The sequence below is a fragment of the Salmo salar genome, chromosome ssa13 (genome assembly GCF_905237065.1).
Source record: "Salmo salar chromosome ssa13, Ssal_v3.1, whole genome shotgun sequence".
Classification (NCBI taxonomy): domain Eukaryota; kingdom Metazoa; phylum Chordata; class Actinopteri; order Salmoniformes; family Salmonidae; genus Salmo; species Salmo salar.
Window position 1 is genome coordinate 52632482 of NC_059454.1, and position 27173 is coordinate 52659654.

The 27173-nt window shown below is 42.5% G+C and overlaps 1 protein-coding gene across 2 annotated transcripts in view; it reads right to left on the reverse strand.

Moving 5' to 3' along the window:
• Positions 1–27173, reverse strand: part of LOC106567404 (serine/arginine repetitive matrix protein 3) — a 168588-nt gene that overhangs the window by 32747 nt on the left and 108668 nt on the right. For both annotated transcript variants that reach the window (XM_045693381.1, XM_014136599.2), the window contains exon 3: positions 8204–8305. In XM_045693381.1, the coding sequence (XP_045549337.1) occupies positions 8204–8305 (102 nt within the window). The remainder of the gene's footprint in view (positions 1–8203; positions 8306–27173) is intronic.

A 27173-nucleotide genomic window follows, 5' to 3' on the forward strand; every position in this document is an offset into this window, starting at 1 on the left:
TGTTAATTGTCTGAGCACAATAGTGTAGCGCATAACAGACAAATATTAAATAACCACATGCACACCTTAGAGATAGATGCATGCCCTGGTCTAATTTAGTTAGAGAGGTATGATCATTTTCAGCCTGAAATCATCTGAAGAGATTTCAAATCAGTGAAAACAAGAACTCCCTTGAAAGCCGAAGGAGATGGAAATAGACAAGACAGCTGTAAGTACTAAGTAGTGTTGTGGTTCAACATCAGAGTTAAGAAGAATGGGGATGGATGCTCTGGGTTTTCAATGTACAATTAAAAATAAAGGTGCAAGTTGGAACCAAATAAGGTTCTTGAGAACGATGCCATAGGGCAGGGGTGTCAAACTCATTCCACAGAGGGATGAGTGTCCGTGGGTTTTCGCTCCACTCTTGTATGATGAATTAAGGTCACTAATTATACTGAACAAAAATATAAATGCAACATATAAAGTGTTGGTCCCAGGTTGTAGGTGTTGGTCCCCATTTCCAACATGGCGTAGCAGTGGGATGTCTGTTCTGATTGTCTTGTCCCGTCCTGTGTATATATATCGTTATTCTTCGTATATAGTTCGTATATATTTGTAACATTTTGAATCTGAATTTCCTTCTACGGACTGATCATGCTCTCCTGCAACCCGCCTCACCCAATGTGGTACGGATCTGCTATTTTTATACATTAGAACCGGAACCCCCTTCAGAAGATTGCCAGCTAACTAGCCAGCTAACTACTAGATTGCCAGCTAACTACTACTAGTTAGTAGTCAGTTAGCCACTGCTAGCGGTCATCACCGTTAACTCGGACATCTGCCAGCCTAAGCCCGGTCAATTCCTGCCAGTCTGCACATCGCGATATCAACCCAGAGCATATCGGACTGCTTTTCTCTACCACATCTCCGGATTCCTACCACAAGCTCCTACCGCAAGCTACCTTTACTCTGGATCATTGCAGCTAGCTAGCTGCTATCCGAGTGGCTACTCCTGGCTAACGTCTCTGTCCCGAAGCAAGCACCAGTTAGCCTGGAGCTAGCCTCGAGCAAGGCCCATCTCCCGGCTAGGCGAAGAGAACCATCAGACAATTCCTGGGCTTCAATACCTCTTTTGCCAATTGGCCTGGACTCTTTGCTGCCGACACGGAGCCCCGCCGATCCATCACGACTGGTCTGCCGACGTAACCATCCGAGGGGGTTTCAAAAGGCTCTCCCGTTGCCACGTCCCCCTGAGGTCCGTCTGCTAGCCTGCTAGCAGTCTGAATCGCCGTGCCTCCAGCTCGCCTAGCTACTCACTGGACCCTATGATCACTCGGCTACACATGCCTTTCCCTAATGCCTTGTCTATTGCTGTTTTGGTTAGTGATTTTTGTCTTATTTCACTGTAGAGCCTCCAGCCCTGCTCAATATGTCTTAGCTAGCCCTTTTGTTCCACCCCCCACACATGCGGTGATCTCACCTGGCTTAAATGGTGCCTCTAGAGACAAAACCTCTCTCATCGTCACTCAATGCCTAGGCTTACCTCCACTGTATTCACATCCTACCATACCCTTGTCTGTACATCTGCTCCTTTTACTCACCATTTCAAATGCACTAGACAACCAGTTCTTTTAGCCTTCAGCCGTACTCTTATCCTACTCCTCCTCTGTTCCTCTGGTGATGTAGAGGTTAACATTCTGTATACCTCTGGCCCTTCTTTGGATACTGTGCTAACAAACCTCCAAACGAGCTTCAACTCCATACAACACTCTTTCCGTGGCCTCCAACTGCTTTTGATTCTAGTAAAACTAAGTGCATGCTCTTCAACCAATTGCTGCCCGCACCCTCCCGCCCGACGAGCATCACTACTCTGGATGGTTCTGACCTAGAATATGTGGACAACTACAAATACCTAGGTGTCTGGTTAGACTGTAAACTCTCCTTCCAGACTCACATTAAGCATCTCCAATCCAAAATTAAATTTAGAATCGGCTTCCTATTTCGCAACAAAGCCCCCTTCACTCATGCTGCCAAACATACAACCATAAAACTGACTATCCTACCGATAGCAACATCCACCCGTAGCATGCGCTCCAGCAGGTATATTGCACTGGTCATCCCCAAAGCCAACACTTCCTTTTGGCCGCCTATCCTTCCAGTTCTGACTGGAATGACTGGAACGAATTGCAAAAATCTCTGAAGCTGGAGTCTTACAGTGGGGGAAAAAAGTATTTGATCCCCTGCTGATTTTGTACGTTTGCCCACTTACAAAGAAATGATCAGTCTATAATTTTAATAGTAGGTTTATTTGAACAGTGAGAGACAGAATAACAACAAAAATAATCAAGAAAAACGCATGTCAAAAATGTTATAAATTGATTTGCATTTTAATGAGGGAAATAAGTATTTGACCCCTCTGCAAAACATGACTTAGTACTTGGTGGAAAAACCCTTGTTGGCAATCACAGAGGTCAGACGTTTCTTGTAGTTGGCCACCAGGTTTGCACACATCTCAGGAGGGATTTTGTCCCACTCCTCTTTGCACATCTTCTCCAAGTCATTAAGGTTTCGAGGCTGACGTTTGGCAACTCGAACCTTCAGCTCCCTCCACAGATTTTCTATGGGATTAAGGTCTGGAGACTGGCTAGGCTACTCCAGGACCTTAATGTGCTTCTTCTCGAGCCACTCCTTTGTTGCCTTGGCCGTGTGTTTTGGGTCATTGTCATGCTGGAATACCCATGCACGACCCATTTTCAATGCCCTGGCTGAGGGAAGGAGGTTCTCACCTAAGATTTGACAGTACATGGCCCCGTCCATCGTCCCTTTGATGCGGTGAAGTTGTCCTGTCCCCTTAGCAGAAAAACAACCCCAAAGCATAGTTTCCACCTCCGTGTTTGACGGTGGAGATGGTGTTCTTGGGGTCATAGGCAGCATTCCTCCTCCTCCAAACACGGCGAGTTGAGTTGATGTCAAAGAGCTCCATTTTGGTCTCATCTGACCACAACACTTTCACCAGTTGTCCTCTGAGTCATTCAGATGTTCATTGGCAAACTTCAGACGGGCATGTATATGTATTCTTGAGCAGGGGGACCTTGCGGGCGCTGCAGGATTTCAGTCCTTCACGGCGTAGTGTGTTACCAATTGTTTTCTTGGTGACTATGGTCCCAGCTGCCTTGAGATCATTGACAAGATCCTCCCGTGTAGTTCTGGGTTGATTCCTCACCGTTCTCATGATCATTGCAACTCCACGAGGTGAGATCTTGCATGGAGCCCCAGGCCGAGGGATATTGACAGTTCTTTTGTGTTTCTTCCATTTGCGAATAATCGCACCAAATGTTGTCACCTTCTCACCAAGCTGCTTGGTGATGGTCTTGTAGCCCATTCCAGCCTTGTGTAGGTCTACAATCTTGTCCCTGACATCCTTGGAGAGCTCTTTGGTCTTGGCCATGGTGGAGAGTTTGGAATCTGATTGATTGATTGCTTCTGTGGACAGGTGTCTTTTTTACAGGTAACAAGCTGCGGTTAGGAGCACTCCCTTTAAGAGTGTGCTCCTAATCTCAGCTCGTTACCTGTATAAAAGACACATGGGAGCCAGAAATCTTTCTGATTGAGAGGGGGTCAAATACTTATTTCCCTCATTAAAATGCAAATCAATTTATAACATTTCTGACATTCGTTTTTCTGGATATTTTTGTTGTTATTCTGTCTCTCACTGTTCAAATAAACCTACCATTAAAATTATAGACTGATCCTTTCTTTGTCAGTGGGCAAACGTACAAAATCAGCAGGGGATCAAATACTTTTTTCCCCCCACTGTATATCTCCCTCTCTAACTTTAAGCATAAGCAGTCAGAGCAGCTTACCGATCACTGTACCTGCCATCACTGTACCTGCCAATCTGAAAATAGCACACCCAACTACCTCATCCCCATATTATTACTTACCCTCTTGCTCTTTTGCACCCCAGTATCTCTACTTGCACATCATCATCTGCACGTCTGTCACTCCAGTACTAATGCTAAATTGTAATGATTTCGCCTCTATGGCCTATTTATTGCCTACCTCCCTACTCTTCTACATTTGCACACACTGTACATAGATTTTTCTATTTTTCTTTTCTATTGTGTTATTGACTGAACGTTTGTTTATGTGTAACTCTGTGTTGTTGTTTTTTGACGCACTGCTTTGCTTTATCTTGGCCAGGTCGCAGTTGTAAATGAGAACTTGTTCTCAACTGGCCTACCTGGTTAAATAAAGATGAAATAAAAAAATTAGCTGAAATAAAAGATCCCAGAAATGTTCCAATCACACAAAAAGCTTTACATCTCTGTTAGTGAGCATTTCTCCTTTGCCAAAATAATCCCTCCACCTGACAGAAGCTGATTAAACAGCCTGATCATTACACAGGTGCACCTTGTGCTGGGGACAATAAAATGTGCCGTTTTGTCACACAACACAATGCCACAGATGTCTCAAGTTGAGAGAGCGTGCAATTGGCATGCTGACTGCAAGAATGTCCACCAGAGCTGTTGCCAGATAATGTAATGTTAATTTCTCTACCATAAGCTGCCTCCAACGTAGTTTTAGCGAATTTGGCAGTGTGTCCAACCGGCCTCACAACCGCAGACCCCATGTAACCACGCTAGCCCAGGACCTCCACATTCAGCTTCTTCACCTGTGGGATCGTCTGAGACCAGCCACCCAGACAGCTGATGAAACTGAGTAGCATTTATGTCAGTAATAAAGCCCTTTTGTGAGCAAAATCATATTCTGATTGGCTTGGCCTGGCTCCCCCAGTGGGAGACTGCCTGCACCCCTGCCCAGTCATGTAAAATCCATAGATTAGGGCCTAATAAATGTATTTAAATTGCTTTTATATTTTTGTTCAGCATAGTAAGGAACTCCCCTCACGTGTTTGTGTAGGTCTTAATTGAAAGGAAAACCCAAAAACTCACAGACACTCTGCCCTCCTTGGAGTTTGACACCCCTGCCATAGGGGAACTATTTTAGGGTCTCTGAAGCAATGTGAATTTTGGCACTCCTTTAGTTTTTAGTCTAGTCTTAGTCATTTGACTAAAATAGTATTAAGTCTTAGTCACATTTTTGGCATTTAATTAATGATTTCATCTAGTTATTGTCTGGGCCATTTTAGTCAACTAAGGGCCTAATAACTTGTCACATTGCAGTCACATCACATTTGTATTACCTCATTAACCTACAGTAAAGATAAATCACTGACTTCCATGTGCACAAACATACATAGCCTTGCCCAACACCAACAACATCTGCATTTCCTATTCTCTTTACAAGAGAAAAATATGACAAACATATATAAGAGTATATAGATTTTGCACGTTACATACAAAAGAGAGAGAGAGAGAGAGAGAGAGAGAGAGAGAGAGAGAGAGAGAGAGAGAGAGAGAGAATCCCCTGAGCTCAGACTGAAATCAATGGTGGAACTGAAATACGAGGAACACTTGGCAGTAGGGATAAAGACTGTCAAGTGGTGGTGGTTATTGCTTGTTCTGCAGAATCTGTGCGTGTTCTTCCTGGTCAGAATCACTAACGAGGAAGGCTTTTTGCTGAGGTCTGATCATGATTGGTCAATGCAGAGCAGACATTATTGCCTATGGGAGCAGTAGCATTCTGATGGTCCTGCATGAAACAACAGACAAGCAAACTGCTACTACTGCTCCGTATCCCCATGGAAACCACAGGAGGAAGTTATAAAGTACCTCCGGATTTAATTTATATATATATATATATATTTATCATGATTGGTCAATGCAGAGCAGACATTATTGCCTATGGGAGCAGTAGCATTCTGATGGTCCTGCATGAAACAACAGACAAGCAAACTGCTACTACTGCTCCGTATCCCCATGGAAACCACAGGAGGAAGTTATAAAGTACCTCCGGATTTAATTTATATTATGGCTGGAAAATGATAACTGACCAAAAACCCTGTCTCCAAGACACTTATTCAAAATGTGTGTGTGTGTGTTTTGGTCCCCTGTGGCTCAGTTGGTAGATCATGGCACTTGCAACGCCAGGGTTGTGGGTTTGATTCCCACAGGGGATGAGTACAAACAAATATGAAAATGTACGCACTCACTCTGGATAAGAGCTTCTGCTAAATGTTTGTGTGTGTGAGAAACAGCGAGAGTCAGTAAACTTGGCTCAAAGGAGCAAACTCTTTTGCTAATTGCTACCCTCCTGTCTCAATTTTCCACACCAAGGCTTTCCTGAGCTCTGAATGCTGCAGAAGGGAGAATTATGTCTATGCCTCAGGAACAGGGCCAAATTCATCTCTATCTCTCTCTCTCTCTCTCTCTCTCTCGCTCAGAATTGATGCATAGGCAAACGTCAGGTCACAGCCAAGGTGACAATGCATGCCAGGGAGAGACAGTCATTAGTCAGCCCTATGTGATGATACGGGGCATCAGAAACATTACACATCATTAGCTCTGAGATGGGACGACAGGACTGGAGAACCTGATCTGATAGGCCTATAAAATAGGAAGGGTGCTCAGTGATAACCTTCTGGCTATGCTCATATTCTATTTCAATTGATGCTTGGGGCATAGGGAAGGGCAGAGGGAAAATGTAACTGAAAATACACGTAACGATATGAAGTGGGTTAACGTGTGTGAATTATATATATATATATATATATATATATATATATATATATATATATATATATATATATATATACAGTTGAAGTCGGAAGTTTACATACATCTTAGCCAAATACATTTAAACTCAGTTTTTCACAATTCATGACATTAAGTCCAAGTAAAAATTCCCTGTCTTAGGTCAGTTAGGATCACCACTTTATTTTAAGAATGTGAAATGCCAGAATAATAGTTGAGAGAATGATTTATTTCAGCTTTTATTTCTTTCATCACATTCCCAGTGGGTCAGAAGTTTACATACACCCATTTGAGACCAAGCTTTAACTTCCTGACTGATGTCTTGAGATGTAGCTTCAATATATCCACATCATTTTCTTTCCCCATGATGCCATCTATTTTGTGAAGAGCACCAGCCCCTCCTGCAGCAAAGCACCCCCACAACATGATGCTGCCACCCCCGTGCTTCACGGTTGGAATGGTGTTCTTTGGCTTGCAAGCCTCCCCCTTTTTCCTCCAAACATAACGATGGTCATTATGGCCAAACAGTTCTATTTTTGTTTCATCAGACCAGAGGACATTTCTCCAAAAAGTACAATCTTTGTCCTCATGTGCGGTTGCAAAACGTAGTCTGGATTTTTTATGGCGGTTTTGGAGCAGTGGCTTCTTCCTTGCTGAGCGGCCTTTCAGGTTATGTCGATATAGGACTCGTTTTACTGTGGATATAGATACTTTTGTACCTGTTTCCTCCAGTATCTTCACAAGGTCCTTTGCTGTTGTTCTGGGATTGATTTGCACTTTTCGCACCAAAGTACGTTCATCTCTAGGAGACAGAACGCGTCTCCTTCCTGAGCGGTATGACGGCTGCCTGGTCCCATGGTGTTTATACTTGCGTACTATTGCTTGTACAGATGAACGTGGTACCTTCAGGCGTTTGGAAATTGCTCTCAAGGATGATTTCAAGGCTGATTTCTTTTGATTTTCCCATGATGTCAAGCAAAGAAGCATTGAGTTTGAAGGTAGGCCTTGAAATACATCCACAGGTACACCTCCAATTGACTCAATTGACTCAAATTTTCTGGAATTTTCCAAGCTATTTAAAGGCACATTCAACTTAGTGTATGTAAACTTCTGACCCATTGGAATTGTGAAACAGTGAATTATAATTGAAATAATCTGTCTGTAAACAATTGTTGGAAAAATGACTTGTCATGCACAAAGTAGATGTCCTAACCGACTTGCCAAAAGTATAGTTTGTTAACAAGAAATTTGTGGAGTGGTTGAAAAACGAGTTTTAATGACTCCAACCTAAGTGTATGTAAACTTCCGACTTCAACTGTATATATATTTTAACCTTTATTTGAGGCAAGTCATTTAATAACAAATTCTTATTTAAAATGACGGCCTACACCGGCCAAACATGGACGACGCTGAGCCAATTGTGCGCCTCCCTATGGGACTCCCAATCATGGCTGGTTGTGATACAGCATGAAAGGAGGGAGAGAGACAGAGAGAGAGAGACAGAGAGAGAGACAGATATAGAGAGAAAGAGAGAGCAACAGAGCAATACGGAGGAGAGTATGACTTACGGTGGGCGTGTGTGTGCTCCCACTCTGGTGATTACCCCCTCTTTCTCCATCAGCATCTGTCTGAAGGTGCCGACCTTCTGCCTGATCTCCTCCTCAGAGTACCTACAGGAGAGAACACACACTCAGTGGGAGTAGACCAACAACACACTCAAGGCACACACAGAGACACACACAGTCGCAGGCACACACGCAAGCATGCGCACAGCATATGTTTAACTATCCTTGAGGGGACCTAAAATGGATTTCAATTCAAAATCCTATTTTCTCTAACCCTAAACCTAACCTGTAAGCTTAAAATAGCTTTTGTCCTCGTTGGGATGTGGGAAATACCCCCACGAGCGAGAATTTACCTTGTTGTACTATCCTTGTAAGGACTTCTGGTACCCATGAGGATATTAATACACACACACACACACACACACACACACACACACACACACACACACACACACACACACACACACACACACACACACACACACACACACACACACACACACACACACACACACACACACACACACACACACACAGTTGATTTACTCGGTGGAACAGAGCAGACAGGGCAGGACTCAAAGATATATTTGCAAGGCAGTGAGGAGGAGTGATGGCTAACTGTCATGGCAAAGGCAAAATATGGGAACCACTAAGTCTTAGTGACTAAGACATGGTGCAGACAGGAGATGGAGAATATAGCCAGGCACAGAGAGCAACAGCATCACACACACACACACACACACACACACACACACACACACACACACACACACACACACACACACACACACACACACACACACACGGCTAGTCATTTACAATATCACACGTTTCCCGTCCTATCAGAGAGAGCAGCAAGGCTTATCGCCATCTGTCACAACGGGCGCTGGTGCGTGTGTAACGCCACGTCATCTCCAAACGGGGGGCATAAATGTACAGCTTGACCAGAAGGGGATAAGATGGCTGGCCAGAAAACATATGTAGTGGAATGCGTTTCCCTTAGTATGGCTTAATTGATACACAACACAACTGGGGAAAGGACATGCAGGTGATTTGCTGTGCCAGCTCAACTTAAAATCTCCCTAGTCCTTTCTTCCGGCCCCTGTGTTTGTGTGTGTACACACGTGAGAGAGAGATGATTCGCTGTGTGTGGGCATGCGTGCGTGTGGCCTGCGCATGTGTCAGATGATTCACTTTGCTAGATCACCAATTCCCCAGAGTCATTCCTTGATGCCCCTTTCTACATACCATGTTTTATTCTGACAGCAGAAATAGGGGTGGAGCTCACTAGAAACCCCAGTGGTACACAACACATCAATACACTCAATCCTGTTAGCCAATTTCTCAACGTTATCAGCATTGGCTAGAATCCTGTGGGTCACCATCATGTGGGGTGAAACTCATAGTAATTTAATAGGATCTCTGTGGTGAAACTCAGATTGACATATTAGGAATTTAATAGGATCACTGTGGTAAAACTCATAGATTGACACATTAGTAATTTAATAGGATCTCTGTGGTGAAACTCAGGTTAACATATTAGTAATTTAATAGGATCTCTGTGGTGAAACTCAGGTTAACATATTAGTAATTTAAAAGGATCTCTGTGGTGAAACTCATAGATTGACATATTAGTAATTTAATAGGATCTCTGTGGTGAAACTCAGATTGACATATTAGTAATTTAATAGGATAACTGTGGTAAAACTCATAGATTGACACATAAGTAATTTAATAGGATCTCTGTGGTAAAACTCAGATTGACATATTAGTAATTTAATAGGATCTCTGTGGTATATACGTATACTTTATGTTAGAAGAACCAGAGTGGGATAATTGCCTATTGAATGTATGTTTTGTGGCTATGTTAACTAATGCTGTACTAGATATACTGTATTTGTATGTGGGTGGAAAACAAGCTCTATTTCTCAGCGTAGCTTTGTAACAAACCCGTTCAGACATTACCACTGACAACCGCTCCAATGTCCACACACAGATTGTACAGTTCTGGATGGGAGTCATGACTCCCTGCCAGTTAGTTCTATTGGAGGACTGCCAGAAGAACACAGAGCACACAGTCTCTGAGAAGGAAAACTGTTCAGCGAGCATCACAGAGGAGCTATTTAGAACACAACTCAAGGTCAAATGCAGAGAGAGCTGTGGAAGGAATGAAGGACGACCGTCTGTATGATTCCTTTTGTTCAATATCTTGTATTTTAGTATTTGTCAATCTGCTACTTAGCATTTTACAACATGCTCTCTCTATCAGTTGTTTCAATGGCACTATCTTTCTCTGTAGATGTAGCAAAAGCTGCTGAACTGAACACACTGCGTGAGCTGTCCACTGGTGGTCGGTGCTGAAACACATTCAAAAGCTGCTGAACTGAACACACTGCGGGAGCTGTCCACTGGTGGTCGGTGCTGCTGAAACACATTCCCACTCAGTAAAAGAGACTCCCTTTGTTCATTGCCAGTCAGTCACGGCACCAATCCCAATAAATAGTGAAAATAATAGCAGTAGTCTGAACCAGACCAGAAAGCTGAGTAGGTGCTGTGTCTATTTATCCCAGAATTGCCCAGCGATATCAGTACCGCGGCTAGGGACAGGAGATTAAGGTAGTGGTCTAGGAGGTCTCACAGTACAGAACAGAGACAGCCCAGTGTGACACCACCACTAGTCACTCCCTGCTCTACTGTAGTGTGTGTGTGTGTGTGTGTGTGTGTGTGTGTGTGTGTGTGTGTGTGTGTGTGTGTGTGTGTGTGTGTGTGTGTGTGTGCGTGCGTGTGCGTGCGTGCGCGTGCGTGCGCGTGCGTGCGCGTGCGTGTGCGTGTGTGTGAGACACCAGTCATTCCCTGCTCTATAGCAATCTCTAGTAATTTCTCAGCCTAGCAGGGCTTGTCAGCCACATCACAATCACAACAGAGTGGCAAAGAACTCAACTCACTTTATATTCATATCTTTCCATGCATGAGGCAGGCCCCATCACCATACATAATGTTACTTTACTGTGTTTGTGTGCATCACTGTAGTCACTAGACATACAGTGAGGGAAAAAAGTATTTGATCCCCTGCTGATTTTGTATGTTTGCCCACTGACAAAGAAATTATCAGTCTATAATTTTAATGGTAGGTTTATTTGAACAGTGAGAGACAGAATAACAACAAAAATCCAGAAAAACGCATGTCAACAATGTTATAAATTGATTTGCATTTTAATGAGGGAAATAAGTATTTGACCCCTCTGCAAAACATGACTTAGTACTTAGTGGCAAAACCCTTGTTGGCAATCACAGAGGTCAGACGTTTCTGGTAGTTGGCCACCAGGTTTGCACACATCTCAGGAGGGATTTTGTCCCACTCCTCTTTGCAGATCTTCTCCAAGTCGTTAAGGTTTCGAGGGTGACGTTTGGCAACTCGAACCTTCAGCTCCCTCCACAGATTTTCTATGGGATTAAGGTCTGGAGACTGGCTAGGCCACTTCAGGACCTTAATGTGCTTCTTCTTGAGCCACTCCTTTGTTGCCTTGGCCGTGTGTTTTGGGTCATTGTCATGCTGGAATACCCATCAACGACCCATTTTCAATGCCCTGGCTGAGGGAAGGAGGTTTTCACCCAAGATTTGACGGTACATGGCCCCGTCCATCGCCCCTTTGATGCGGTGAAGTTGTCCTGTCCCCTAAGCAGAAAAACACCCCCAAAGCATAATGTTTCCACCTCCATGTTTGACGGTGGGGATGGTGTTCTTGGGGTCATAGGCAGCATTCCTCCTCCTCCAAACACGGCGAGTTGAGTTGATGCCAAAGAGCTCCATTTTGGTCTCATCTGACCACAACACTTTCACCAGTTGTCCTCTGAATCATTCAGATGTTCATTGGCAAACTTCAGACGGGCATGTATATGTGCTTTCTTGAGCAGGGGGACCTTGTGGGTGCTGCAGGATTTCAGTCCTTCACGGCGTAGTGTGTTACCAGTTGTTTTCTTGGTGACTATGGTCCCAGCTGCCTTGAGATCATTGACAAGATCCTCCCGTGTAGTTCTGGGCTGATTCCTCACCGTTCTCATGATCATTGCAACTCCACGAGGTGAGATCTTGCATGGAGCCCCAACCCAGGGGGGATTGACAGTTCTTTTGTGTTTCTTCCATTTGCGAATAATCGCACCAACTGTTGTCAACTTCTCACCAAGCTGCTTGGCGATGGTATTGTAGCCCATTCCAGCCTTGTGTAGGTCTACAATCTTGTCCCTGACATCCTTGGAGAGCTCTTTGGTCTTGGCCATGGTGGAGAGTTTGGAATCTGATTGATTGTTTGCTTCTGTGGACAGGTGTCTTTTATACAGGTAACAAACTGAGATTAGGAGCACTCCCTTTAAGAGTGTGCTCCTATTCTCAGCTCATTACCTGTATAAAAGACACCTGGGAGCCAGAAATCTTTCTGATTGAGAGGGGGTCAAATACTTACTTCCCGCATTCAAATGCAAATCAATTTATAACATTTTTGACATGCGTTTTTCTGGATTTTGTTGTTGTTATTCTGTCACTCACTGTTCAAATAAACCTACCATTAAAATGATAGACTGATCATTTCTTTGTCAGTGGGCAAAAGTACAAAATCAGCAGGGGATCAAATACTTTTTTCCCTCACTGTATATACTATGTCTGGGTGTGGGTTCTACATTGTGTTCTACCCTTCCGTGCCTTGACAGTGCTATAAAAAGAGGGAGAGGGTGAAAAGCTTTAAAATAGAATAGGATCGTATTGTGCACTAATGCTCTCACACACCAAAACAAAATGCTTGGCTTTAGGCACTCTCCTTCCTTCACACTTCACTGTCCTGATGATAGCAGGCTGAGATATATTAACGCTTTACACCCGCTCTGTTTACTGACAGCTAGTGTAAAGACATAAATAAGGTGTCAGACTCACAACCCCAAGCTATAAGAGCTCTGTGGAACAGATAGTTATAGTGTACTGTAATGTCCTCCTCGTCCTCCTCTCTTCTCCTATTCCTCTCCTTGTCTCCTCTTCCTCACCCTCCTGGCCTCCTCCTCCACCACCGTCTTGTGATGGAAAATGTTATGTTTGTGCTTTTCTAATAACCAATTTCTGTGTTCATGCAAGTGACTGATTGAACGAATCCTCACCATCAGTATCTGCAATTTGACAGTACGCACAGAACCTTGTTTTGAGAATGAAAGGATATCTCAGTTTCAAGGTCTCAGCTTGGAGAGAAGAAGCCTCGTATTAGTCGGTCACATGCATGAACCAAACTTTAATGATGAATAAGCTAAATCATGCAAATATAACTTGTCTGTGTAAGCAGTATATAAGAGAACTAACGAGACTGCCCCGGCGGAGCTCACTTCAGACTGGTACTTTATGCATCTAAATTTGACTGTGACCTCTCAAGCTTGCTGTTAATTTACAACGATTCATTTAAGACTGACTTCAAGTGTCCCTGTGTAGAATATACACAACAGTCTCCTCCCTCTCTGGACTCCTCTCACATGGATTTATGGCGCAGCCAAGCCTAAAGTCAGACACCTCCGTTCTCCCCGATTGGTCTACCCTGCGGGATTGTCTGAGGGGATTGGCTAACCATGGGCAGTGGGCGTACGCTTAACGGTGCGTGTAACGGCTGTGGTTTTACAACAATACTGGGGTTGAGGTTGATGTGCTGTGGGGCTAGAATACCCCTGCATCACCTGTGGATCTTCTGACCAGAAGATATTTGTTTGAGATTCCAGGCCTCTCTGCAGAGGTTATGCATTTTGATACATTTTTTTCTCTCTTCATTTCAGACGCAAATGTAACAGTATTCCTTCTGTCCCTCTCCTTGCCCCAACCTGGGATCGAAACAGGAACCCTCGACTTTGACTCATCGTTACCTATCGCTCCACAAAAGCCGCAACTCTTGCAGAGCAAGAGAAACAACTACTTCAAGGTCTCAGAGTGAGTGGCATCACTGATTGAAATGCCACTAGCGCGCACCGCAAACTATCCTGCCATTTCACACCGGTTACACAAAGATCAATCAAAATGTTATTTGTCACATGCGCCGAATACAACAGGTGTAGACTTTACTGTGAAATGCTTTCGAGCCCTTTCCCAACAATGCAGAGACAAAAATAAAGAAAGAAACAAGAAAATACGATTTTTGGGGGGAAATGGTAACAAAATAAAACGAGGCTATATACAAGGAGTACCGGTGCCAAGTCAATGTGCAGGGGTACACCTCTTTTCTAAAAAAGGGCGATCTAAATGTATTCATGGTAAGCTAGAGCCCATTCACAGACAAATACCTACTGGGAATTATTCAGTGTAGTTCCGTAACACAACAAAATCTGTCCTTTCTGGGTCTCTCAGATGCAAGATTGCTTTTTGAGTTGCATTAGAGTGGTAAAAATCTATTCTAAACTCAAAATCAATGTGCATAAATGGTGATGTATTGAGTTTTTTTTTCAGGGGCTATTAGTGGACTAGCAGCCAAACTTTACATCTCTGATCCTGTCTGTTAATTAGTGCTGTTGTGGGGGTTAAACGTCACTGATTAACACACACACACACACACACACACACACACACACACACACACACACACACACACACACACACACACACACACACACACACACACACACACACACCTGTTTAAATTAATGTTAAACTGAGTGTGGATTGTGTGTATGTGCGAGTGTGTGTGTGTCCATACAGTAGAGAACAGAGAGAACAGCAGCGATAGATACGCTAAATGAGTTGAGGGCCATTTTGCCAGCCCCATTGCCCTCAACATACACAGTCACAGTGACTGACTAGGGCATACAGTATATCAGACAGACTGGCTCCCTGTTCCTGTCTCGCCAGCCCAGCCCTGACAAATCACCTCGATTAAACAGCCTGATTGAAGTAATTAGACAGAAGCAAGAGAGAGAGAAAGAGAGACAGAGAGAGAGAGAGAAAGAAAGAGTCTCCATTAGCTAGGGGCTCAGGGAAATCAAATTCAAAATGCTTTAATGGCATGAATGACAAGGCCAGTGTTGTCAAAGCGAAGTGATACACATTAAAAAAAATCTAGAGCTGTGTTCGAATACTCATACTAACCGCAGTAACCATACTATTTGTGATGTGAATTGATTATTATATTATGCTTATTGGTCATAGTATGGATATAGTATGCCAAAAGTTCCCCGATGTCGTACTAAATTCGACAAAATATGAAGTATACATGTAGAGGACACTATTTCAGTACTTTAGGGTCCATAATGCAATTCTTCAGGAAATGGGCGTGGCTTCACATTGTTTCCAGATCTGAAGAAAATGGCAGAAAATATGCAGTCGAAGTACAACGAGAGCGGATACAAATTCATTACTTTAACTAATTATGACAAATGTTAAGAATCAGTATTCAAGAATCATTACAGCAGTATGTACCGGTATGTCGTTAGCTAGCTACCTAACATTAGTTGGCTACTTATACATCAAACTTGCCAGTATAATAACTATAGGCTAACTAACTAACTAACAACCCACACAATGTTTATTGACTTGACTAGTCCCGTCATTCTTAGCTTAGCTAAATGGTTTAGACATTGTGCGTTCTCAATGGACATTCGGGTGCTTTTGTAAATTCGCTCTGGTTATCTACTCCGATTTCAGAGGACTCTCGTCTAAGTGTACCAGAGAGCAGAACAATGAATTTACGAGCGCTCAACACCTGTTGAATATGGCCGGTGTCAGTAAACGTCGGCAAAAAAGCGTAATTAAATTGTTGCCATCAGCACAGTTACAGTCACCAATGCTCTGGATAACATGACATCTGCTTAACCAGCTCTGCGAGGGCGAGTAAAATGATCAGAGTGGTCCCATTTGTGTCTGGAAGTAGCTAGCAAGCTAACCAACATTAGCTTGGGTGCTTGACTGCCGTTGTAAGGTCAGAACGCTCAAATCAACCATACTCCTCGGCCCGAGCTTCCAGTGTACGCTCCAAGAGCAAAACGCTCTGAATTTACAAATGGACAATCTGACAACACTCTGAATTTACAAGCTCGCTCTCGCACTCCAGATTGAATTTAAAGAACACACCCGAAGTCGTAAAATGTCTAACTAGTAATTTGTTATGCTAACTAATTAGCTACCAAGAGGTTGCATAGCAACAGCATCAACTTCCGGTAGACATGTGAAGAGCTAGTACGCTCAACTGAAAGCATACTGTTTGTTTATTGTATACTAAAATGAACTAATAGTATATAGTATGCAGTAAATACTCATTAAGTATGTAGTATACAGTATGTTAGTATGGGTATTCGAACATAGCTTATGTCTCTGGGCTAGAGAGAGACTGTTCTTACACCATCTCAACTCACATCCCCAGGTGCAGCTGTAGCACACGTAGGACAAAGGCAGTGGCCATCAATACTTGTGCAATAAGTTTATGCCAATATGATGCAGTTAGTAAGATTGAGTGGCTTTGGGTTTGGTGAAGAGGGGTAAAGAAATTGATTTCAATTTCAGAGACCAAATTAAAAGACTAGCAACAACTTCATAATGAAATGGTTCAACTCTCATGTGGAGGAGAACATTTAAATCAGGAATTTAATTGAATAACAAATTATAAAGTTGCACATGTTCAAGTGAGATGTGCTTATACTGTAGAGTCGAGAAAGGCAGAAAGAGTGGGAGGAAGATGGAAAGAGAGAGAGCAGAGAGAGAGAGAGAGGTGTGTGGAGAGAGGAGAATACTGAATTTCTTCACAAAGCTGCCCTCTACATCTCCCACACAGCAGCAGCTCTAGGAGGATAAGCAGATCCGCGGATGACATGACAGTGCACCAATTCTCTGCCTCTCTTTCTGATTGCTCATCCTCACTAAGCCCTTGACCAATAGGAACAACATTTGGGGGAATAAACACAGTGGCTAGATGGTCCAAAGCAGATTCAAGTCAGATTCACATAGGGCAGGCAACTATAGCCCAAGTCCCAGTTGTGTTTGTGCTGTCTTGCCAACTCATTTGATGTCATTGTCATGTGGCGTTGGCAAGACAGAGCAAACAGGTCTGGGACTCAGGATAGTGCTGAACTTGGTGACATTGAATAAGAGGGGCATTTGCTCTTAGCCTGGTAAATCCCTCCTGCTCCTGCCTGGTGGAGATTAATCCCTGCAGACTTTATAAAGAGCTTGTCCCTACTTGGCTGTGGAAAACACTCTCATCAGAAGACTTCTTCATAATGAGAAAGATATTTCGCTCTCTCTATACAACTTCATGTGATAGCAGCAAGACCACAGTCTCCTCTTTTAATAAGACTTCCTTGCTACATTCCTCCCTTGATTTTTCTATTTCATCCTGTCTGTCACTAACACCTCAATCAGACCGACAGCATCATTGCATTTTGGTACACCAGAAGTACAGTTGAAGTCGGACGTTTACACACACTTAGGTTGGAGTCATTAAAACTCGTTTTTCAACCACTCTACAAATTTCTTGTTAACAAACTATAGTTTTGGCAAGTCGGTTAGGACACCTACTTTGTGCATGACACAAGTAATTTTTCCAACAATTGTTTACAGACAGATTATTTCACTTATAATTCACTGTATCACAATTCCAGTGGGTCAGAAGTTTACATACACTAATTTGACTGTGCCTTTAAACAGCTTGGAAAATTCCAGAAAATGATGTCATGGCTTTAGAAACTTCTGATAGGCTAATTGACATCATTTGAGTCAATTGGAGGTGTACCTGTGGATGTATTTCAAGGCCTAACTTCAAACGCAGTGCCTCTTTGCTTGACATCATGGGAAAATCAAAAGAAATCAGCCAAGATCTCAGAAAATAAATTGTAGACCTCCACAAGTCTGGTTCATCCTTGGGAGCAATTTCCAAATGCCTGAAGGTACCACGTTCCTCTGTACAAACAATAGTACGCAAGTATAAACACCATGGGACCACGCAGCCATCATACCGCTCAGGAAGAAGATGCGTTCTGTCTCCTAGAGATGAATGTACTTTGGTGTGAAAAGTACAAATCAATCCCAGAACAACAGTAAATAACCTTGTGAAGATGCTGAAGGAAACAGGTACAAAAGTATCTATATCCACAGTAAAACGAGTCCTATATCGACATCGGCTCAGGATGGTAAGTTGGTGGTTGAAGCTATCCCTCTAGTGGTGTGGGGGCTGTGCTTTGGCAAAGTGGGTGGGTTTATATCCTGCCTGTTTGGCTCTGTCCGCTGTTATCATCGGACGTTAGTGTCTCCTGACCCCTCCTGTCTCAGCCTCCAGTATTTATGCTGCAGTAGTTTGTGTCGGGAGGCTAGGGTCAGTCTGTTATATCTGGAGTATTTCTCCTGTCTTATCCGGTGTCCTGTGTGAATTTATGTATGCTCTCTAATTTTCTCTTTTTTTCTTTCTCTCAGAGGACATGAGCCCTATTACCATGCCTCAGGACTACCTGGCATGATGACTCCTTGCTGTCCCCAGTCCGCCTGGCCGTGCTGCTGCTCCAGTTTCAACTGTTCTGCCTGCGGCTATGAAACCCTGACCTGTTCACCGGACATGCTACCTGTCCCAGACCTGCTGTTTTCAACTCTCTAGAGACAGCAGGAGCGGTAGAGATGCTCTCAATGACACTGACATTTACTCCTGAGGTGCTGACTTGTTGCACCCTCAACAACTACTGTGATTATTATTATTTGACTATGCTGGCCATTTATGAACATTTTAACATCTTGGCCATATTCTGTTATAATCTTCACCCGGCACAGCCAGAAAAGGACTGGCCACCCCTCATAGCCTGGTTCCTCTTTAGGTTTCTTCCAAGGTCTTGGCCTTTCTAGGGAGTTTTTCCTAGCCACCATGCTTCTACACCTCCATTGCTTGCTGTTTGGGGTTTTAGGCTGGGTTTCTGTACAGCACTTTGAGATATCAGCTGATGTAAGAAGGGCTATATAAATGTGATTGATAAATTTAACATGAAAGGCCGCTCAGCAAGGAAGATGCCACTGCTCCAAAACCGCCATAAAAAAGCCAGACTACGGTTTGCAACTGCACATGTGGACAAAGATCGTACTTTTTGGAGAAATGTCCTCTGGTCTGATGAAACAAAAATAGAACTGTTTGGCCATAATGACCATCGTTATGTTTGGAGGAAAAAGGGGGGGCTTGCAAGCCGAAGAACAGCATCTCAACTGTGAAGCGGGGGTGGCAGCATCATGTTGTGGGGGTGCTATGCTGCAGGAGGGACTGGTGCTCTTCACAAAATAGATAGCATCATCAAAATATGTGGATATATGAAGCTACATCTCAAGACATCAGTCAGGAAGTTAAAGCTTGGTCGCAAATGGGTCTTCCACATGGACAACGACCCCAAGCATACTTCCAAAGTTGTGGCAAAATGGCTTAAGGACAACAAAGTCAAGGTATTGGAGTGGCCATCACAAAGCCCTGACCTCAATCCTATAGAAAATTTGTGGGCAGAACTGAAAAAGCGTGTGCGAGCAAGGAGGCCTACAAACCTGACTCAGTTACACCAGCTCTGTCAGGAGAAATGGGCCAAAATTCACCCAACTTATTGTGGGAAGCCTGTGGAAGGCTACTCAAAACATTTGACCCAAGTTAAACAATTTAAAGGCAATGTTACCAAATACTAATTGAGTGTATGTACACTTCGACCCAAGTTAAACAATTTAAAGGCAATGTTACCAAATACTAATTGAGTGTATGTAAACTTCTGACCCACTGGGAATGTGATGAAAGAAATAAAAGCTGAAATTAATCATTCTCTTGTAACGTTCTGACCAGTGTGAGGGTTATTTTGTTAGTGTAGGCTGGTCAGGACGTGGCAGAGGATATTTGGTTTATGTGGTTCAGGGTGTGTGTATTATGTAGAGGGTAGTTGATTTATGTATTCTGGGGTTTTTGGTCACTGCTCTGTTAGTCTATGTTCTTTCTAGTTAGTCTGTTTCTATTTTTAGTTAATTGGGGTGTGGACTCTGAATTGAAGGCAGGTGTTGTCTAGTTGCCTTTGCTTGAGAGTCCTATATATTAGGGTGTGTTTGTAATTTGTGGGAGGTTGTCACTTGAATTGCTGTCTTGTGCCTTCAAGTCTGTCTTCGTCGTCCATCGTTTTGTTTTGTTTGTAGAAGTGTTTTCATTAAAAAGTTAATTATGAGCACTCAACCCCCTGCGCCTTGGTCCATTCCTGACGACCGTCGTTACATCTCTCTATTATTATTCTGACATTTCACATTCTTAAAATAAAGTGGTGATCCTAACTGACCTAAGACAGGGAATTTTTACTAGGATTAAATGTCAGGAATTGTGAAAAACTGAGTTTAAATGTATTTGGCTAAGGTGTATGTAAACTTCCGACTTCAACTGTACATTAATTTCCAATGGAAAGCTGCGTTTGCATTGCATTGCAGAGGCAGTTGCAGTGCATTCTGTGTTCTGCGTGGTCCAACGTATGCATTAAAATGTATGCGTAGACTTGACAGAAATAGTAGCAAAAGGTGTAGTTTGTTGACCACATCCAGAAAAAAATATGGACTACATAATGAAAAAAGACTGCAGAATTTATTATTGATGCAATGGCGATGTCTGTCTGATCAAGGCGTAAACACCCCTCTCTTTTCTACACTAAAGTAAACCTTATAAGGTATTCAGGATGTTAAGTGACTTAATATTCCTGGGTTCAAATACTATTTAGGTATTTAAATGACTTTCAAAAGACATTTGGAAGTAAGTATTATTATTATTGTATTTTTTTTTGGGGGGGGGGGGGTGAATACAAGTAGTTGAATATTGGAATATATTTGGAAAAACACTTGGACAGTATTGGCTATATACTCATATTTTCAAATACAAATATTTCAATACTGCATGTTTTTCAACCCAGGTCTTTTTAATTCTTGATGTATTTGGAAATACGTTCTTGAAAATAGTTTCAATTAGTATATGATATTTATAGGAAATTCTAAAACAATCCGGGCCACATTATTTGAAAATACTCAAATACACAGAAAATAAGTATCTCAAATACAAATAACCAAATACATATGTATTTGAACCTAGGTCAGGAGGAGGTGTTGGGGAGAAAGCCAAATTCAATCCCAGGTACCCCAAAAAGTGAATACAATATCATGAGTTTCTGAATATGAAACACACAATCTATAGCCTACACTCCTGTAATGAAGTTGGCTTTGCAATATGATGGCTTTATACGGTTTAAAGGCGTTTGCAAATATCCCATGTGTATCCTTGTGTGTCCTTTTCCAAAATTATTATTTGGCTGTCCCCATAGGAGAACCCTTTTTGGTTCCAGGTATAACTATTTTGTGTTCCATGTAGAACCCTCTGTGGGAAGGGTTTTACATGGAACCCAAAAGGGTTCTACCTGGAACCAAAAGGGTTCTTCAAAGGGTTCTCCTATGGGGACAGCCAAATAACTGTTTTAGGTTCTAGACAGCACCTATTTTTTCAAAGAGTGTATGTGTGTTTGTCCCTGTCTGTGTATAATCCTACTTCACACAACAAATACCATTTCCCTGAAGCTCCGCGTGTAAATACGCTCATCTTCCTGAGGAGGCTAGGGAGGTGAAAGGACCACTTTCCTCAGTCTTATCACAGCTTTTCTAAAATCGCCCATCAGTGTGTTGTGGATGGAGGAGCTAGACAAGCCTCAGTTCAGCCAGTATACAGCAGTGTGTAGTTTTAACTAAGTGAGCGTGGCATTGTGAAAGGCGAGTGTTAACTAAGTAAGTGGGTGATGCTGTAGGTCTTTGTGGATGAAAGACCTAGCCAAGCAAGAGTTCAGTCAGCAGTATGTAGCGTAGGTTTAACTAGGTGAGGTAGTGTGTCCTTGATCGTTTACGTCCCCCATTAATAGGACAGAGGAAAGGCTGGGGCTCTCCACAGGGACTAATCATGCAACGCTCATTACAGCTCAATTACTTCCTGGAATAACACTCCACAACACACTGCTACTGTGCACTGTTAGTAGCATTTCGGTGGCGCCAGTGTACTATGATACAGTGCCTTCAGAAAGTATTAACAGCCCTTGACTTTTTCCATATTTTGCTGTGTTACATCCTGAATTTAAAAATGTCAATGGCCTATATACAATACCCCATATTGTCAAAGTGGAATTATGTTTATAGATTTTCTTTTACAAATGTATAAAAATAGTATTTAACCCCCTAAATAAGATCATGAGTACAAATTTGCTTAAGAACACACACATATATATATATATATATATATATATATATATATATTTATTTTTATTTTTATTTATTTAACAATTTATTTAGGCAAGTCAGTTAAGAACAAATTCTTATTTACAATGACGAACTAGGAACAGTGGGTTAACTACCTTGATCAGGGGCAGAACAACAGATTTTTAGCTTGTCAACTTGGGGATTCGATCTAACGCTCTAACCACTAGGCTACCTGCCGGTCCTGATAATAATATAATAAGTTGCATGGACTCTGTGTGCAATAACAGTGTTTAACATGATTTTTTTGATGACTACCTCATCTCTGTACCCTACAGGTATATTTCACCGGTCACCCGCAAAGCCAATTCCTCCTTTGGCCGCCTTTCCTTCCAGTTCTCTGCTGCCAATTACTGGAACGAACTGCAAAAATCACTGAAGCTGGAGACTCATATCTCCCTCACTAGCTTTAAGCACCAGCTGTCAGAACAGCTCACAGATCACTGCACCTGTACATAGCCAATCTGTAAATAGCCCATCCAACTACCTCATCACCATATTGTTATTTATTTGGTTTATTTTGCTCCTTTGCACCCCAGTACTGCTACTTGCACACTCATCTTCTGCACATCTATCACCCCAGTGTTTAATTTGCCATACTGTAATAATTTCGCCACTATGGCCTATTTATTGCCTCATCCCCCTTATCCTACCTCATTTGCACACACTGTATATAGACTTTCTCTATTGTATTATTGACTGTATGTTTGTTTATTCCATGTGTAACTCTGTGTTGTTTTTTGTGTCACACTGCTTTGCTTTATCTTGGCTAGGTCGCAGTTGTAAATGAGAACTTGTTCTCAACTAGCCTACCTGGTTAAATAAAGGTGAAATAAAAAAATAAACAATACAATTATCTGTAAGGTCCTTCTGTCGAGCATTGAATTTCAAACACAGATTCAACCACAAAACCCAGGGAGGATTTGATCAACAACCAAATTGACAAACAGAAGAATTTAAAAAATAACAATGTGCAAATATTGTACAATCCAGGTGTGCAACGCTCTTAGAGACTTACCCAGGAAGGTGAATACTTATGTATATTACATATTTCTGTCTTTCATATTTCTGTGTTTTCACTTTGTCATTATGGGTATTGTGTGTAGCTGGGTAAGAGGAGAAAAAAAGTCATCCATTTTGAATTCAGGCTGTAACACAACAGAGTGTGGAATAAGTGGGGTATGAATACTTCCTGAAGGCACTGTATATATACCCCAAAACACACTGCTATAGGGTTGAGTATAAGTCAGTGTGTAGCATAGTTGTTATAGAGGGATAAAGATACAGATTTTTATTGGGGCGCCAGGCAAGTATTTACACTGCCGATGTGAAAAGAGTAGGATAGATAGAGTACTGCTACCAGCCACACACACATCAGCAGAAGATACTGCCTAGAGTGTAGGCTGTTTACCAGATAGCCAGTGGAGAGAATGGATAAGACACACAATATAAACACAACTCACAGCACAGGGGTAAACCAACCAATGAAATCTTATACAATATTAATGATTAGAGCAACTCCAAGGCAATTTAATAGAGGTAACAGACAATAAAGAACCCAGTTATCAACATTAGATGATTTGCAATAATCCGTATTCATTCACAGAGTGAAGAGTGAGTTGGTGCATGAATGTGTGTGTGTAAGTGTGTGTGTGTGTGGGGGGGGGGCTTTAAATGTTCCAAAGTCAGAGAACAGGAGATGGAGAAGGGAAGGAGAAGAGAAGGAGAAGGGGGCGAGGGTCTTAGTTGTAGGCCAACTCCAGGACTCCCATTTCCGTTTGTTTGACAAAGCTTCACAACAATGTTGCTAGTAATCCAAGAGATCCAAGTGTTGAACGGCCACAACAGGTTCCAAACACTTCAGGAGTAGAGCGATAACACAGGCGATCAAACACAGGCGATCAAACACAAAACTTTTATAATCTAAGCACTCTGAAAATGACCATGGCTTCTGCAATTGGTTGCGCACACATTGAAAACTGCCACGCTGACCAAGACCTCTCATACCCATTTAGGAGAGCCATATTTACTTCCTCCATTCTGACAGACGGTGCACTCTTAAAGTTGCAGCGCACGGTGTAGGCTCCGTCCAGGATTTTGCCACACTCCTCCCCCCATGAAAAAACAATGCCTGTAGAAACGGAGAGGGTGCAGGCTTTGGTAGGCTAGGTTTATACTAAGCAAAACCAGGGAAGTACTCATCAGAGTCCTCCAAGAAGAGTTCCTGCCGGCGTTGCTTTTGCCTGCGATCCAGCTCTTCTGCCATAGGGTAGCAGGGCTTTAGGTCAACAGTATGTACCGTCCGAACATCTTCCCCAGTGTTCTCCAGAGAATTTCCATCTCAAAGCCAGCTTTGCAGAGAACTGTTTGGCCACCTTTGAAAGAAGACGAGAACGGACCCAGACACAAGACTGGGGTGGGTAACACACAGCTCATCTATGTTTGCCATAGCTTCTGCACCATTGCTGCTTGGCTTTGATTCTGCTGGCCTCCACTCTGGCTAGCAAGGTATGGTGGTGGTGGACTGCATCAAAGGCAGGGCAGTCAGGTGAAACGTTGTAACTTTGCAAGTATCTGTCCATCGGCCTTTCAGTGGTCTTCCCATGTTTAGTTCGGTGTGAGTGACCCCAGAAGTCTCCTGGACAGCAGAGTTCAGCGCAAAGTGGAACTCTGGAAGATGATTCTGACTTGTGTGCTGATCCCCCACAAATGAAGCAATCATCCCCTTCAGGGTGCGGGTTGGTCTAGGTAAGGTTGGTCTGAGGATAGTTGGCCGTGGTCAGTTTGGCAACTACATCCCAGTAGGTACATAGCTCTTTGTAGATTCCTGAGATGAACTGCTGACCTCATTCTGCGAAGGGAGATCTTTACCCGATATGGAATTCCAGATCTTCTTCTCTCTGACGAGGTTCATCTCATGAATCTACAAAGAGCTATGTACCTACTGAGGTGTTGTTGCCAAACTGACCATGGCCTACCATCCTCAGACCAACCTGACCGAGAGGGTAAACTGAGGTCAGAGATAATACAGTATATGACCTGTTTCAGGAAACTATGCGTATGTCGCAAGTCACGACATACGCATAGGAGAGCCATTTGAAAGTTGTAATTTTTTTTAGCAAAATGCGTTTTTTGGCAGAAATGCCTTCGGGAACATGGTAACTTTCATGTGCCTTAAGACATGAAGGTCAGTCAATCTACAAAATTTCAAGAACTTTGAAAGTGAAGTCGCAAAAACCATCAACCGCGATGATGAACCTGGCTCTCATCAGGACCGCCACAGGAAAGGAAGACCCAGAGTTACCTCTGCTGCAGAGGAAAAGTTAATTAGAGTTAACTGCACCTCAGATTGCAGCCCAAATAAATGTTTCACAGAGTTCAAGTAACAGACCCATTTCAACATCAACTGTTCAAGGCAAAGGGTGGCTACTTTGAAGAATCTCAGATATAAAATATATTTAGAAAATAGTGAAAATAAATTAGCAGGGTGAGTATTTTATATTTTTGCCAATTGTTTTTATTTTCGATTGGTTATTTGTTTTTGGAGGGGGGGAGGAACTCTTAAGGATCGGCCCCTTTTTTTAAATTTTCGCCTAAAATGTCATACCCAAACAACCGTTTTTTTTGTATTTGTTTTGTACCATCATCTTTGAAATGCAAAAGAAATGTAACGGTTGTCGTCGGGAATGGAGGACCAAAACGCAGCAGGAATGTGGATGCTCATCTTGTTATTTATTTTAAGTCAAGAAATCACCAAAATAGCAAACAAAGAACGCACGAACAACAAAACAGTCTTGTCATGCTCACACACGCAAAACAAGAAACAATCTCCCACAACACCAAACCAAACAATTACCCATATATAGGACTCTCAATCAGAGGCAACGAGAAAGCACCTGCCTCCAATTGAGAGTCCAACCCCCATCAACCTAAACATAGAAATACAATAAACCAGAAAGAACATAGAAATACAAAACATAGACCAAAACCCGGAAATAATAAATCAAACACCCTACTACATAAATCACCACCCCGAACCACATAAACAAAATACCCTCTGCCACGTCCTGACCAAACTACAATAACAAATAACCCTTATACTGGTCAGGACGTGACAAGAAAGGCCATAATGTATTATTCCAGGCCAGGTGCAATTTAGATTTTGGCCACTAGATGGAAGAAGTGTATGTGCAGTCTTAGACTGATCCAGTGAATCATTGCATTTCTGTTAAAAATGTATCAAGACTGCCCAAATGTGCCTAATTTGTTTATTAATAACTTTTCATGTTCAAAACTGTGCACTCTCCTCAAACAATAGCATGGTATTTTTCCACTGTAATAGCTACTGTAAATTGGACAGTGCAGTTTGATTAACAAGAATTTAAGCTTTCTGCCAATATCAGATATGTCTATGTTCTGGGAAATGTTCTTGTTACTTACAACCTCATGCTAATCACATTAGCCTACATTAGCTCAACCGTCCCGCAGGGGACCCACCGATCCTGAAGAAGTTTAACTGCATTGTTGGTTAAGGGCTTGTAAGTAAGAATTTCATTGTAAGGTTGTAATTTCACCTGTTGTATTCGGCGCATGCGACTAATAAAACGTGATTTGATTTGATATGTGTCCAAACTTTTGACTGGTACTGTATATTACGATGACATTTTGGAATGTTTTTATTTGTTCTGGCCTTCTGCAAGGTTT